At 37.7% G+C, this 15,812-nt stretch overlaps 2 protein-coding genes across 2 annotated transcripts in view; one reads left to right on the top strand and one right to left on the bottom strand.

The window, feature by feature from the left end:
• The window catches only part of LOC306845308 (syntaxin-8-like), a 118,617-nt gene that overhangs the window by 35,249 nt on the left and 67,556 nt on the right, over positions 1-15,812 (bottom strand). The gene's annotated exons all lie outside the window — the stretch shown is intronic.
• LOC306845307 (netrin-1-like) overlaps positions 1-15,812 on the top strand; it is a 66,318-nt gene that overhangs the window by 47,660 nt on the left and 2,846 nt on the right. The window contains exons 3-5 of the mRNA XM_079378003.1: positions 2,703-2,852; positions 4,612-4,665; positions 11,550-11,624. Of these exons, the coding sequence (XP_079234129.1) occupies positions 2,703-2,852; positions 4,612-4,665; positions 11,550-11,624 (279 nt within the window). The remainder of the gene's footprint in view (positions 1-2,702; positions 2,853-4,611; positions 4,666-11,549; positions 11,625-15,812) is intronic.

Raw genomic sequence — 15,812 nt, 5'->3', positions numbered from 1 at the left:
ATCTCTCAGCTTAGTACTTCTGGAGTAGGGACATGGCAGTGTTGAGAGTGAGTGGACGAAGAGAGGAAACAGTAGATCCATATCTACTCCAGGAATCTGGTGTAGTACCACCACTTCACTGCTAAGTGGACAACCACTTAAACACTCCACTCCAGACACTCTAGACAGGTTCCTATCAGACAGCAGAAGCTGAAATGTTTGAGAGACATACACCTGCACTCCAATGTGTTTTGCATTGTTCTTCTGGTTGGCTCAGTGATGATTTGGACAGTTGTTGGGCAGATGCCGTTTTCCTCTAGAAAATCCTTCTCTTTAAATTTCCATTGTAGTCATTGTACTACAACCATTTTTTATGAAATAATAAGGCTTAAGTGTAATACATGTTTTATGGTAATCACTATTATTCCAAAAAGCTAGATTAAACCTAAGGTGCTTTTGCACCGCGTAGTTATAGGAACTAGCCAGCATGGTGGTTCCTAGAGAACCAGTTTCTCTCTCGAGCCATTTTCCTGATTGCATTCGCACTGGCAGAGAAAACTCTGAAGCGGCCGACAGCGATGTGTTCAATTTACAAATGTCAACAACCGGTGAATGGAGAACGCCATGATCGGAGTTGTTTTTGTTGTGTGTCAAGGGTTTTGTGATAACAGAGATGGAATGTAAACGCACAATTTACGCGATTGAAAGAGCATGAAAATCTGACTAAATCTCATATGACAACTTGCAGTGTTATTATCGAGGCTGAGAAAAGAACAAAACACTGCAGACAACAGGTATCACTGTGATGTAAATATTTTTACACGGCTTTTTAAAAATGCTGGATAGCCGTACACGTACGACACTGGTAGTTCCTATAGAACTGTTTTAAACCCTACTCTGAAGTAGGAGCTAATTTACAGTTGTTCCCCCAAATGGAGTTCCTAGAATTAAATGGGTTCCTAGTTCCTGCGGTGTGAACACAGCAAATAGTTCTACTTCCGCCAATAATTCTAGAAACAATTCTAGAAACTATGAAAAGGCTCTTCCGGTGCGAAAGCCACTCTAGAATATTACTTGAGAACTGCTGAAACAGGATCAATGAGTCATGAGTATTAATGTCCCTCAATTAATGATCCAGTCACAACGGCTCATATATATATATATATATATATATATTGCTGCAGAAACCTCAGCAGTTCAGACTCTGGATCATCCATTTCCACAAAGACAGAAAACCATTTCTGAAAATGACCTGCACCACATTTAAGGGTGTGAAGCTGTTTCATTTATTAGGAATTAGTCAGCGGAGCTGTTTATTGAATCTTTAGGGTGGTTTACTGTACATTTGTGATGAGAGATGAAGTGTGGCAATTTTCTACCTAATGACAACTCCAAAGACAAGACATAAACTTGGCTTTGATGACAAGAGAGTGACAAGTGACAAGAGACAGACATGCAGGGAGTGGCTGCCTCTCTGCGCCGTTCCAACCTTGAGACTGGAACTTCACTTCACTGCTCTTAGCATAGGCTTAAAAGTAATACAGTTTAAGCACAACTCTCTCTGCTTCATTACTCATACAAATGTATGAGCCAATTTACTCATTTAATGTGTTAAACATTTGACAGCATACCACTTCTACAGTACCGGTGGGGGAAATATTAAGTAAATGGAATTGCACTCTTTGCGAAATAACTTTTAATGTAACCACCCATGGTGGGAATGTAAGAAAACGGACTTGAAAGGAGTTTTGACACAAAGGCAATACAATCAGTTCACAAGCTTTAAGAAGTGGAGAGAGACGCTGAGCCATATGTTAGAGAAAGACCTCCCAAGAGGAAGGAAATGTGACAGACATTATTGGCACAAGCACAATGTTCTGATGAAAAAACTAAGCACATGTTATGGAAACATATTTTCAGGAAATATGTTTATTATAAGATATTTTTTCCAATTTTAATATTGTTATAGAGTGATTTCAAAACGTGTTAAGACATCTTAAAAATGTATAAAAGGTTTTGCATTGTATAAAAAGTGGCATTGTAAAGGAATCCTTTCATGCAACATATTTCACAAGAAAGAGTATTGCTGATTGTTGTAAAAAAAAAAATATTGTGACAGTTTTTTATTGGAAAAAATTAGCAGACAATGACTAGTCAATGCGACACCTGTGTGAACATATAAATATATAAAATATAGAAATGTCTCAAATGTGAAGCAAATTCTGTGGGGGGCGTTGGCATCATTCTAGCATCATTTGATTGCAGATATTAGGTTTGATTTTTTTTTTTATCACAATGACATTTTAAGGGTGGCTCGAGTATCCAAAAATGGCCAGATACATTTACAGGCCAGATACAACTGTTTAGAGAGGCTATTCCTTGAAGTGCCCTGCTTTAAGTTCAATGCATACTGAGAAAAAAGACATTCTCAAGCCCCTCCCTATGTAAAACCATTGACTATCATACCCAAGTTTTGTGTTGAATTTGTATGTGTGTGCATGCTCTTGTCACAAGACTCTTTAGAGACTGGTCACCACTTTCACAAAACACACAGTATGTTTTTCAACTGCTTTACCAATCTTCACCCTCTTATTTCCCCAGACTTGGGCCCTTAAAGCTACTTTTATTGTTTATCTGTGCTTTTTGTATGTATGTATGTACTGTTTGTATGTGCGTTTCCCCACACGTGTGTTCTTTTATCTCTTTTCTTCTGTTCCTCACAGCCTGTGATTGCCATCCTGTGGGGGCCGCGGGCAAAACCTGTAACCAAACCACAGGCCAATGCCCCTGTAAAGACGGTGTGACGGGTATCACATGCAACCGTTGTGCTAAAGGCTACCAGCAGAGCCGATCTCCCATTGCCCCCTGCATAAGTATGTGGATCACTCAATGTCAAGAGCTCTCTTTTTTTTTTTTACCACTTCAATCCCCAACGAGCCATAACGCACTTACAAATGTTTTTGTCCATGGAATGCAATTGAAATATTGAGCTGAATCTCTTCATGCAAATCTGAATTTATGAACAGCAACGGTGGAAGGAACCATGTCTTGTTAAAGTCATTCCACAGGATTATCACCTGCCATTCTTTACTTCATAGACCAAATCAGTAAAATAATGACATTTTAAGATTTTTAAAATAGTTTTTAAAGTATCTTCACTGCATGATACTGAATTAAGCAAACTTATTAACCATCACTGGTGTTTGCATTTCAAATCAAACTGTTTAATTGGTGCTTTTGCCGATAAAACAATGCTTGGATACCAAACAAAGCATTTAGAGGGGGGAAAAAAGAATAGCTCTGGAGAAATTTCTGGCAGGGAGTTTAATGGAATAAATTCAACCTATAACTTTTTGGAATCTTATATCTTTGATTTTCCTGGGAAAATCACAAGCACTGATGTGTGAAACTTGGAAAGGTGCACACTCCGGTAATTGAACTGAAAATATTTAGTTTCTCTCATAATTGTGAAATAATCAGTTTTTATTTTAATAGCCCATATAAATTTAAGCAGTATCAAAATCCGTGCCAAGCTCAGTTTAACATGAGGAAGTCTTGGCTACAAATACTACTATATACTCTTATTCTGAAGACCATAAATCAGTAGGGTTCAAATATTTATAACAGGCTTGTGCTGTAATTTAATCTGGCATTAAACTCATTCCCATGTTCAGCAAGCGGAGCCCAAGATGTGTAGTGCTGATATTGGAAGAAAGACCACCACAGAATATGTGTATCATTGTACAGCGCACATCTTTCCAAAACGCCAACAGCAAAATTGACTTTCCTTGGTAGTTCTTTATTGAACTACACTTTAAACCACTCAATATGGTATGTGTGCTTTTGTCCAAAGCCTTATTGATTAAGCCTTGTTTACTAGCCAAAGCACCATAAAAGCAACAAAAACATATTTTGTCTCTGTGCCATTTCTTAGGGTCACAGTTCAACAAGAGCATAAAACAGTTTTGCACCCCACCAGATGATGAAGATCGTTCATGATTTTTTTTTTTTTTTTTTAAATCAGAAGACTTGATTCTTTCTTCCTTCAAATGGCTCTTTTTTGCATGCTTGTGCACCAGCTCCACAGAACACATGAGCACTCTTTTATCAACTTCTTCATATTTCTCTTAGTATGATTGAGCTGTTGCAGTCCTCTTCTTGTTTTGTCCTCATGGCAGTAACTGCCTTTTCTTGTATATTTATGTTCCAGTATGGCAAAATAATTTTTTTTTTTTTTTTAATTCAACCACTTTGTTGCAAAGGTCTTTCGTCACGCATGGCTTTACTGAGTGCAAACTTCCCTCCATTCATGAAAAGGCCATGGAAGAAAGGATGAAAGAATCAAGTCTTGGACTTTCATAACAGCAAAAGCCGTTGAGCAAATTCTATGCCCTTCTGTGAACCAATGTTTTGTAAACCACTCTGCGAATGGATTTATAATGTTAAACCAGTATCATCAGAGTTTAAATGGTTCAAATAAAATAAAAAAATAGGAATTGTCTTTTGAATCTAATATTTATTTTTATATCAATCTTAATTGTTTAGTTATAATTTGATTATATCAGAATTATATTATATCATTTTTCTCATGCTTACTTTATTTTGCTAACTGTGCTCTCTTTTTTGGAACAGAAATTCCCATTGCTCCACCAACCACCACTGCAAGCAGCACAGAGGGACCTTCAGGTTAGTTATGCTGACTGATCTTAGCCTCATATGAGAAGAATATTAAGTTAGAATAAATCTGGTGTCATGGGAGATCTTATACGGGACTGCTCACTATTCAAAAATGCTAGTGGATTCACACTTGTTTTGCTTTGTAAAGGTTCCTTTCGAATCACGTCTGGATAGGCCACTTGTAGATGTCCGAGGACTGAGAACTTGGGCCCAGTTTTATTAACAACTTGCGCCAGCGCAAACTGTCTTTTGGCGTTAAAATATCACTGTCAGGTTTACCAAAGACGCGCCAAGAACGAATTAGCACTGAAAAGGCGTGGACACAGTTATTTTTGCGCCTGACCTTATTGAATATGCATTTGTAATAGCATATTTCCCTTTCAGACGCAAAATTTATAGGAGTAGTATTCAAATGAATCACGCAACAAGATTTACTAATGTTTGTGCTCGTCACATTACTGGTATTTGCACCATTATTTAACGCCACAAAAAAGCATGTCTTAAACTATTTTGTGCTTGAAATGGCTAGGAGGCGGCACCGCAGAGAACAGAGAGCATGTGGTAGAGGATTTTTTCCACAGGTATTAATTTATTTGTAATGCCAGAACACATTATTCAAACATATAGTTTGCCAAGCCATGTTATTTTTAATTTGCTTCAGGAAATAAAATATGACTTCAAACCCTCAACTAGGAGTCATGTAATACCAGCTCTATCAAAACTTCTTGCAAGCCTTCATTTTTTGGCCTACGGTTCTTTTCAATGCACTGTGGCTTCTTTATTTGCGACTACGCTAATTTGTGCTGCATTTGGTATATTGTGTTGGTCGATATGTAAATTAGATGATGCATCTGTGTTCTTTAATTTGCGCATTGTTAGTAAATCACCCGCAGAAATTTCCACGCCCATCAGAGCGATTTTGGAATTTCGCTCTCGCGCTAATTTGCCCTGTTTAGTAAAAATGGCCCATTGTTCACTGCATTGTGAAAACTGACTTTCTTTAATGGACTATCAATGATTTGAGATAGAGGGTGTTATGACCCATGCAAAATAAATAAATAGGCAAAGCAGAGGTTAACCCATTTATCACAATTTGTTGTTGTGGTGGTTTTGAGGCCTTTTTTTAAATTGATGTCAAGGTTTTCTTCATTTTTGTGTGTAAAGTGGGATTTGATTCATCCTAACCCATTTTGAAGAGGAACTGAAATTTTTAGGGCAATCTATTTTTACAGTTACATCCCTTGACGTGTTCGTTCTGGCCGCAGATGTTTATAAATACGTCTAAAAGTAAGCAGAACGTCAGACTTAACTTCCATGCCTGCCAAATGATTTCATTCAGCGTCAGACAGTAAAACACTGTCTGCAAATATACAAACGCTTCCCTAAAATTTCTTGCAATTACAGACTAAGTGTCTCCTGATCAGATGTTTAATTTCTCAAGTTTTCGTCCCTGAGCCATCAGCTTGTCTCTTTTTTCCCCAACATAGTATTTTCAACATAGAGAGTGAACATGCTTTAGTTTGCCCGTATGGAAAGTTTTTGAAGAAGAAATATTCGTCATTCTCACGGACAGAGGAATTCTAGCGTGCAAAAAATCTTTGCAGCTGTTGGTTGATCATCGCAGACCTCTAATGCTTTACTGACAGATAAGATTGACAGCAGAGCTGCTGGTATTCTCTCTCTCGTGGACCTTATTTCATTCTTCTCTGGGATATTTTCTCTGCCCCCACATTTTTCTTCTACCGTCTTTTATTCTCTCTACATTTCTTCCTCCTTTGTCCTAAAATACCGACTCACTCTTCTCTAGCCCATCTGAAACCAATTCTGTGTTTCATGACTGGTAGTATGGCTCTTGCCAAATGTCAGAACTGCATTGTGAAAACTGACTTTCTTTAATGGACTATCAATGATTGGAGATAGAGGGTGTTATGACCCATGCAAAATAAACAAATAGGCAAAGTGGAGGGAAAAGGTTAACCCATTTACCACAATGTGTTTCCATTTGTCATGGCCTGACCCTAAAGCATATGGCAGCACATGTGTAAAACTAAACGTGCATTGTGCTTGTCTTAGTATTTTTGTAGAAAAGAAAAAGCTAAAGCAGTACTGAACAAATTCCACATTCCAAAAAAAAAAAAAAAAAAACTCTCTATACTGTATAATTTGTATATATTTTATATTAATATGATTTGTTTTGTATTTATTTCTAAGACTGATAACAATGCAGATATTAAGATTATTTTAATTACTAAAATGCAAGATAGCTGCATTATGCCCGTCTTATTGTTTTGCACATAAGAAAGTGCTGAACAATAAAAAAAAGAACTCTATAATTTATTTATATGTAATATTAATATAAAAATAATTATTTATTCATTTTTATTATTTATGTATATATTTATTTATTAGTTTTTTTCAGCACCATTTGTCACATTTTAGACAATGCAGCTATTATGTTTTTTTTTTTTACATTGAAATTAATTTCAGATTTTCAGTTCAAATAAAGGCACAATTATAAAAGCTTATTATTAATTATTAAAATGTATGAAATATGCCCTTTCCAACCATTTAATGGAATACGTTTGCCCAGTTATATTTCAAAATCAACATTTAAAAAAAATTAATTTATTAGCAAAAATGGCGTGACCTTTAATCCAGTCACTGGGTGCACCACTGATTTTGAGCCCTTAAAATGCTCGACCCATCTGGTTTTGAGAGCAACCCTTCATGGAAAGTGAAGCATTCCAAATCAAGCTGATGGAGAGGTGGAGCACAGGACAGACATATCAAAATGGACGCTCCAGACCACCCACACATCCTGCTATGGGACCGCATACATTATACCTTTACTCCAGGCCCAAAGCTCACCTCAGGATAGCGCAATACGGCAGAAAAATATGACCTCATCCAATAGATGATTGCAAACAGATGTTCTTATCAGGGCACCTCCACCCTTCTCTGTAGCAGTTGCCCACGCAGAGAAAGACTGCGATTGAGAGAGAACCTGTACGTTCTTGTACAGAAGGGTGGGGCAGGCAGCTGTGTAGCAGGTGTCTATGAGAATGAAATAGGGGAACGGCAGGAGGACAGAGGAAAATCGAGGTGAGAGGAGAAGAAGGATATTAATATGTCTTCAGCACTGCCACATGGAGGGGAGGAATGCATTGCGAATACCTCCGATTGCTCGGCTCAGACAAAACACATATTGTGTGGCGAGGTCATGCATGGTGTGAGTCACCACTCCCAAGACCCCTGCATAATCCCTCAGACACACACTCATCTATGACTGACAGAGATGTCTCTACAAACCTGCATTAGGAGATCGGCGCCTGTTGTTTTTACAGTCATTACTTGCATGGATTTGTAGATGCTCAATTGTAAATAATGGTAATATTTTATATAACCATTTAAAAAAATATTTCAGTATTTACTCACCCTCATATTGTTTCAAGTGCATATGATTATCTAGCAACACTTTTGTCTATTGACCAATGCTCACATATTAACTAGTTGCTTATTAGCATGCACTAACAGACTGGCTGGCTGATATTCTATATCCCTAATCCTACCCAATACCTAAACTTAACAACTATACCTTACTGACTATTAATAAGCAGCAAATTAGGAGTTTATTGAGGCAAAGGTAGTAGTTAATGGTTTGTTAATAGTACGAATTGGACCTTAAAATAAAGTGAGAACGATTATGTTTCTTCTTTGGGGGAAAAAAAAGGTTTGAAGAATATCCTGGCTGCTCTTTTCCATATAATGAAAGTGATTGGGAACTGGAACCATCAAACCCCAAAATGACGTCTTTAATTTCCATCTGTTCCTCATGCAAAACTATTGCTTAACTTGAGAAAACATGGAATATAAAGTAATATGGACCACTTTTATAATACTTTCATAGCACTTTTTTGTCATTTTGTAGCTTGAGAGCTCCAGTTCCTATTTTGTTTCATTAAGTGGAACTGAGTGGACAGGATATTCTTCTGAAATTTACTTTTTTTGTATTCCACAGAACTATATAAGAATAATTTTTAAAAATATGCTAAATTTTTTTCAAGCACATCAGTCACCCTTTAACATGGGTTTGTACCTTATCTACCCCTGAATATATAGTTCCTTAAAGTCTAACTATGAGACAGTAGGTTTACCCAATGTGATCACAAACAGCCCCTGACCATGCCTTTTTCTGACAGAAAAGAAGTCATATAATGACACAGGGGTGAGTAAATAATGACAGAATTTTCATTTTTGGGTGAACTATCCCTTTAACACTTTTACCCTTGTAAGACCAAATGGTCCCATAGAATTCAACGAGGCTTCTTGTGATTATAAAAGGAACGAACAAAAAAGGGGCGTGAGAGATAGAGGGAGGGAAAGTGAGAATTAGAGAGAGGCAGAAAGAGTGAATAGTGTTGAATTAGTGTCTCATCATGAATGCTAAGCTCTCATCTAATTTAAAGCTGGCCTCTCCTCTCTCCCATTTCGAGTGTTGGAGATGGTCCCCACACATCTCTGGGCTTCATTTACAGTAATGAAGTTGATTTCTACCCATTCTCTCCCCGTTAGAGCGATGCTACTGTGACCAAAACAAACTCTGAATCAAAACTGCACGCGCTGTCTGGTCTGTTTCTTTAAACCACTGTCGGAGTTCGGGAGACAGCTATTTTTCTCCCGAAGTCCTGAATGGATTGAAAGAACGACAGCAAACGAGAAGGATATTTTGAGAGGTTGAGAGGGAAGGAGGAAAAAAAGCAGTTCCCTTTGGAATAGACCCAGCTTGCCTATTGAGTCCCTGCCCCAGTGGGAGCTTGGGGCTCTGGCTATAATCTAATTACATGCTTTATTTGCAGCAATTTGTTTCTCAATCAGTCTCATTCCGAACAGAGAAAGCCTTCCCCCTGTGCGCTCATTTCACACCTCATTGTTACAGTTCCCAGATCTGCGATGTGCTCATGAATAGGATTGTCGGTTCCATCGGAGGTCCGACTGGAAACAGACCTCAGGTCAGCTTTAGGCTCTTTTTACTTACAACGGAGTACAGTGTCTGGCCGTCTTCAAGCGCTAAAAGACCCAGCAGGTTAGACTGTCAGTGTTAGATGTCAAGGCTTTTCAGAAGTGCTGAGTGACGCTGAATAGCACAAAAGTTATTCTCCTCCGAATCTCCAGACCAACAACTTCCCTCGACATCTAGTGACGGAGAGAATTCGTCCACAAATGTTTCCCCACAGGGGTCCCCACAGTCAGCGTGTAACTGGTGCCCTCCACTCATTCTTCAGTGTCAAACAAGCCTCACATTCAAACTTACACGCAGCTTTCTTTTTACTCACTGGCACCGCTAACAGCGCCACTAGATTTGGTGCCAAAATCTCTCGAAAACAGCTTTCGCTCGAAAAGACGGCAGGAAAAACATCCATTAAGGTGACACCGGCCTCTGTGGGAGCATCATGACGGGGCGGCGAGCTAACCCTACTTCCCCTAACTCAAGAGGGGGTACAATGAGTACATTTGTCCTTGCTGCGGGGGATGAGATGTTTAAATGGGAATCTCAGGGTGCTCATCACCTCCTTAAAGGAGAGCTAATGAGAAATGATGGCTTTCAAAGGGAAGTATCGTGATTGCATTAAACAGGGTTATAGGAAAACAAAGCAGTTGCTCTACAGTCTTCATTTAAATGGAAATGAAGCTGCCACACTATGGACTCTCAATTTCATTTCGGTTACAGTTTCTCTGCCATTTCCAATCTACAGTGTGCACGCTTTGACTTGCCCAACCCCACCTCAGAGTCCCTCGCGTAACCACTTCGGCGCGACTACTTTCACGGGCATTTTTTTCTGATTCCTTGGTTCCCCGGGCAACCTTATTCACACAGAGAGAATAGCGAGTCCAAAAGAAAGTAAAAGGCAGGAATGGAGCGAGGGTCGGCCAAAACAATGAAGTTTGTTCATATGCAGGCGAGCTGAAAGGTTTTTCTCTCCCCCTCCTCCATCTTCTCATTCCATCCATCCACTAAAAGAAGGCCATGACAATGTGTGGGGCGTAAGGGGAACGGCAAGAGAAATATTCTCCATTTAAACATCTGCATGCTCCAAAGAGGTGTTTTTTTAATGAATTAATCATGTCTGTGTCGTCGTACAGCAACTGAGGCGCAACTCACTTTCGGTTTAGTTATTTATCTGGACATGCTAAAAAAAAAAAGTACCGCAATCTGAAACGAAACTCTTGACCGAAACGACACGTTTCTTCTTTATTTTTACAACACGCTTTTTAAATACTTTATGCGCTGCTAATTTCCCCCCTGACCTCCCTTTGTGCTCGGACAACCCTTGCTCCCCCTTCACCGCCACCTCCCTGAGTGCCGAACCAATAAATGCCAAAGGTTGAAATGGTCTTCAGGGGTTGCGATGGGGGAGGGCGGCATTAGGACAGACGTACAGGGTGGGTTGACAGGACCGGGAGGGAGTAGTCGTGATTCAAAAAGCCCTAATCAGGCCCATCATGGCACTGACAGTGGAGACAAGGGTGAGAAATTAGCATGGAGCTAAAAAAAAAAAAAAAAAAAAAAAAAATTGCTGGGTGGCACAATACGCTTGGCCTTAGAGGGCTCCCATCAGAGCAGGGGAGGGTCCAGACATCCAGAGAGCAGAACGAGAGGGACCTTTTGTCTCCTGCTTTTCTAAGGAGCAAAAGACACTTCGCTGAATGCCTCACAAGCCCTATTACAGCCTCACAATTAAACTAGGCAGATGGGTGTCACAACAGGCCAGGGCTTTAGGATAGATGTGTAGTTTGCAGAAGTGTCTCTTTTTTTGACAACGTTCCCTCTTTTCCATTCTATAATTGTGTTTTTTTTTTTGCCCTTCCTTTCTTCTTTTAACCTGCAACTTTAGATTGTGAATCCTACTGCAAAGCTTCCAAAGGCAAGGTGAAGATCAATATGAAGAAGTACTGCAAGAAAGATTACGGTGAGTGAGAAAAGTGCACACAACACTGTACCGCACTCCCACATTCACGCAGGTGGCTCAAATCTTTGCCCTCGATAACATCTTTATTCTTCATCTAAAGCTGAATTCCCTCGAGCCCCCTCAGTGTTGGTATATTGTAGTGATGGCTTACTTAGGGCTTTCAAGAAGAAAGTCAAAAGATCAAACAGGAGGAAAGGCCATTAGTGAAGGGTTTACGGGAGGCTGCGTTGACGGACAGCCCAGCAGGTATTTGAGCCCAAAGCGGATCAAGCCATGGCAGTGTGACGGGCAGAAGGGACCGAAGTGCTCACAGATATCCTCATTAAGGGAAGAGCATGTCCCTGTCCTGCATTCCTTGGGGCAGCAGGCCCTCTCTTGTCCATGAAAAGGAGCAGATGTGCAGCCCCTCTCCTACAGAGGTGGGGCCGTTTCATCAGTCATGCGAGACCCCGTGGAACTTAAAGAGCTTAGCAGATTTAATAACAGCCAGAGCATTTTGACAGCTCTTTTGATTTATTTCAGTCAGCATAGGTCATTTATTGATGGTAAATAAAATACATCAAATATAGATTGTAATATTTTTGAACATTAATAAAATGTATACTCCAATACAAAAACATTTTACCATAATCTTTGATATAGTTATTATATGGGTCAATGTCAATTAATAGTGTCCACAATTTTAAAAACCCCACACATTTGACAAGAAACAAAATTTATTATTTGTATTAATGGTGTTTTCAAATGGTTTTAAATTTGTTTAAAATCATTCAAATCATTTTCAAGGTTTAAATGTAATGGCTAAAATCATAAAAAATGTAATTTAACTAATCAAGAAAAAGTATTTTTTAGCAGAAATCTTCCTCACACACTGAATAGATGAGAGTGTACACATTCTTCATATATATTTGTTAATATCAAATATCGTGGATTATTTATTTATAGATATTATGTTTTGGGGAAATTGTACCACATGACACTTTACAAACTGAACTAATCTTGCCTTGTCATTTTAAAAAAAGATTTTTTAAGAGACTTATTGTATTTTTTCCTGTATATTCTGCATGTTGTGTGCACAACATTACTTTGGTTTTTAAGCATTAATATACATCATAGTAGGTTTTTTTCTCCAGAAATTTTACAGAACTTCATTATGATATCAGGAAACTTGTATTACCCTGATGCATTTTACTTTATGCTCCCCAAAATATCAACATTAATATCAATTCAGAAATTAAAACAATGCTCATCATATAAGAAATTTTTATTCTAATCACTGTATGCATGAATAGCATTATTTAATGATTTTTAAAAATAAATTAATAGATCCAGCCAGAAAAAAATGAGCGTTGTCATTGACCCATAAATTTATATATTTATAGTTTGTTTATATATATATATATATATATATATATATATATATATATATATATATATATATATATATATATATATACATAAGGAACTATAGCCTTCACGAAAACTTTTTTTTATAATATATAACTACAGTAAGCATTTATGGGGGATCCCTGCAGTGTAGAGAGGAGGTCTGGCACACACTGGTAGCTGCATCTTATGTGATGAATACTCATGTCATTACCTCCTGTAGACCGGCTTTGCATGTTCTCCTTTCTACACTGCCATTACTCATTTAAGAATTTATCCAGATAATATGGTCCCCCGCTGCATTCAATTTACAGTTGTCCTCAGTTACGGAGAGCCGGCCAGCTCCCTCTTTACAGAAAAGTGAACAATCTAGGATAAACTCCCACATTCTGAGCATTAAACCTAATCCACTTTCCTTCTGCCTTCTCGAGCATCAGGGGGGCTTTATGCTACAGCAGCATGGGGGGAAATGGCTGGAAATGGTATTGAACTTGAAGATGGAGTCATCTAAAAGACTTATAGGGGAATCGGGGCCTTTGTGGCATGATATTTACAGCCTTATGCCTCACTGGCACATTACCCATAAAACACCACAGGAATCCTGACCACAGCTGGGCCTCCACAGACTGTGACATGTTGCAGTCACTAGATAAATGACTTCCACCTTTCCAAATGGTGACACTGACATAAAGTTAAAAGTTTATTCAATTTCATTTGTGATGTTTTTTGGCGAAAAAAAAAAAAAAAAAAAGTTTACAGTACTCACCTTCATGTTGTTCCAATTTTATTTTATTCTTATGTAGAACACAAAAGATGACTTTCTGAAGAATATCTTGACAAGTTAATAAGGCTTAAACTCAAAAATTTCTGAAGTCATATAAATACTTTTATTTGTGAAACTGATCAAAATGACTCTCCAGTAAACTGTTAGCTGTTGTGAATCATTAAGGAAGTGAGCTTGAGAGTCAGAAGAGTGAATTCTTGAACAAATCATTCATTGAAAAGATCTGGCTCCAAAGAATTAGTTCATGAATCGCACATTGCTGCATCTCTCAGGAACAAGCTAAGGAGAGCTAGACTAGATATCAAGTTTTTAGTGAACAGCTTAAATTTCACTTACACAAAGCTATCATACAGCTTCAGAATATTTGGAATATTATTAACAAATCAAATGAACCACTTTAATTCACTGATTTACATTCAATTATATGTAAGAGAACTTCAAAAATTCACCCTCTGTGTTCCACAGAAGAAACAAAATGGCACAGTTTTGAAACAACTTGATGGTGAGAATAATAACAGCATTTCCTTCTTTCTACCCATCAGGGGAAAACAACTTAATATGGGTCCAGTGACGTGCATACTCTAACACTAGCCTTTAAAATGTTGAGTAAAGTATGTAAATAGACAGATACGTAGATCACCAAACATTAGCTTGCATGATACAGTCTCAGTCTTCAGCCAAGCGCAAAGCATTACACAGATTAAATTAAATCTGCCCGTTTTGCTGGTCCTTTTTTTCAAAGTCACCTTACAAAGCACTTGAAGGCTATTAATAATGAAAGGGGAACAGCATGAGTCTACAGGCAGTTTAAGCAGATTTTGAGGATTCACACTTGCAAGGAATCTCAAACTGCGGCGGGGTTTGAGTTACATGCTTTATTTAAAAGCACTTTAAACTGAAGGTTGAGGCAACTAAGACGATACAAACGACTTAATCAGAATTAGAACCAGACTCTGAATCCACGGCTGAACTATCATTTCAATTGTGGCTGTAAATTTAGGCACACGGGAGCAGTGTATTGCAGCATTTCTATGGTGCATGGTGTGTACATTTATTTATTCAGCACAGATTTTAGCATAAAATTTACATGTGCAGAGGCATCCAGAAATCTAAAATCACACACAAAATTGGTAATTTAAAATTTTATTTAAACTGGGAATGAACAAAAAAGAAGAAGAAACAATTTAGCCTTTTAGATCTAGGCCACAAATCAAAACCAAATGTGACCCTGGACCACAAAACCAGCCATAAGGGTCCATTTTTTTAAATTAAGATTTATGCATCATCTGAAAGTTAAATAAATCAGCTTTCCATTGATGTATAGTTTGTTAGGACAATATTTGGCCGAGATACTACTATTTGAATATCTGGAGTCTAATGGGGCAAAAAAAACTAAATATTGAGAAAATCGCCTTTAAAGTTGTCCAAATGAAGTTCTTAGCAAATGCATATTACTAATCAAAAATTAAGTTTTGATATATTTAAGGTAGGAAATTTACAAAATATCTTCATGAAACATGATCTTTACTTAATGTCCTAATGATTTTTGGCATAAAAGAAACATTTTCACCCATTCAATGTATTATTGGCTATTGCTACAAATATACCCGTGCAACTTATGACTGATTTTGTGGTCCAGGGTAACAAATACTAAGAGATTCTGAAATGAATTAGCTTTTTTTCAATCCAACTTTTCACTTAAATTATGCAAATAATAGAATTTGTAATGGAAACAATTGTATTAAATTAGAAATATGCAAAATGGAAACATTTACACTAGTCTTCTGAGACTTTCAGGGCTCATTGTGTACATAAATGAACAAATTTGTATATGTTGTGCAAATAGCCAAATGTCAAGGTTAAACATGTTAAACAAAAAGTACAAAAAATATAATTTCTCAATTAACTTTGTCTAAAGTAGTTTTAAATGTTAACGTTTTTAAAGTTTTAAATATTTTTATTTGAAAAGAACATTGTCGAAACTGCTACAATTTACAATGTTACCCATCAGTATTAAT

This window comes from Barbus barbus, assembly GCF_936440315.1.
Source record: "Barbus barbus genome assembly, chromosome: 25".
NCBI lineage: Eukaryota > Metazoa > Chordata > Actinopteri > Cypriniformes > Cyprinidae > Barbus > Barbus barbus.
The sequence above is the reverse complement of the archived record's forward strand: the minus strand, read 5'-3'. Positions and strand labels throughout refer to the sequence as shown.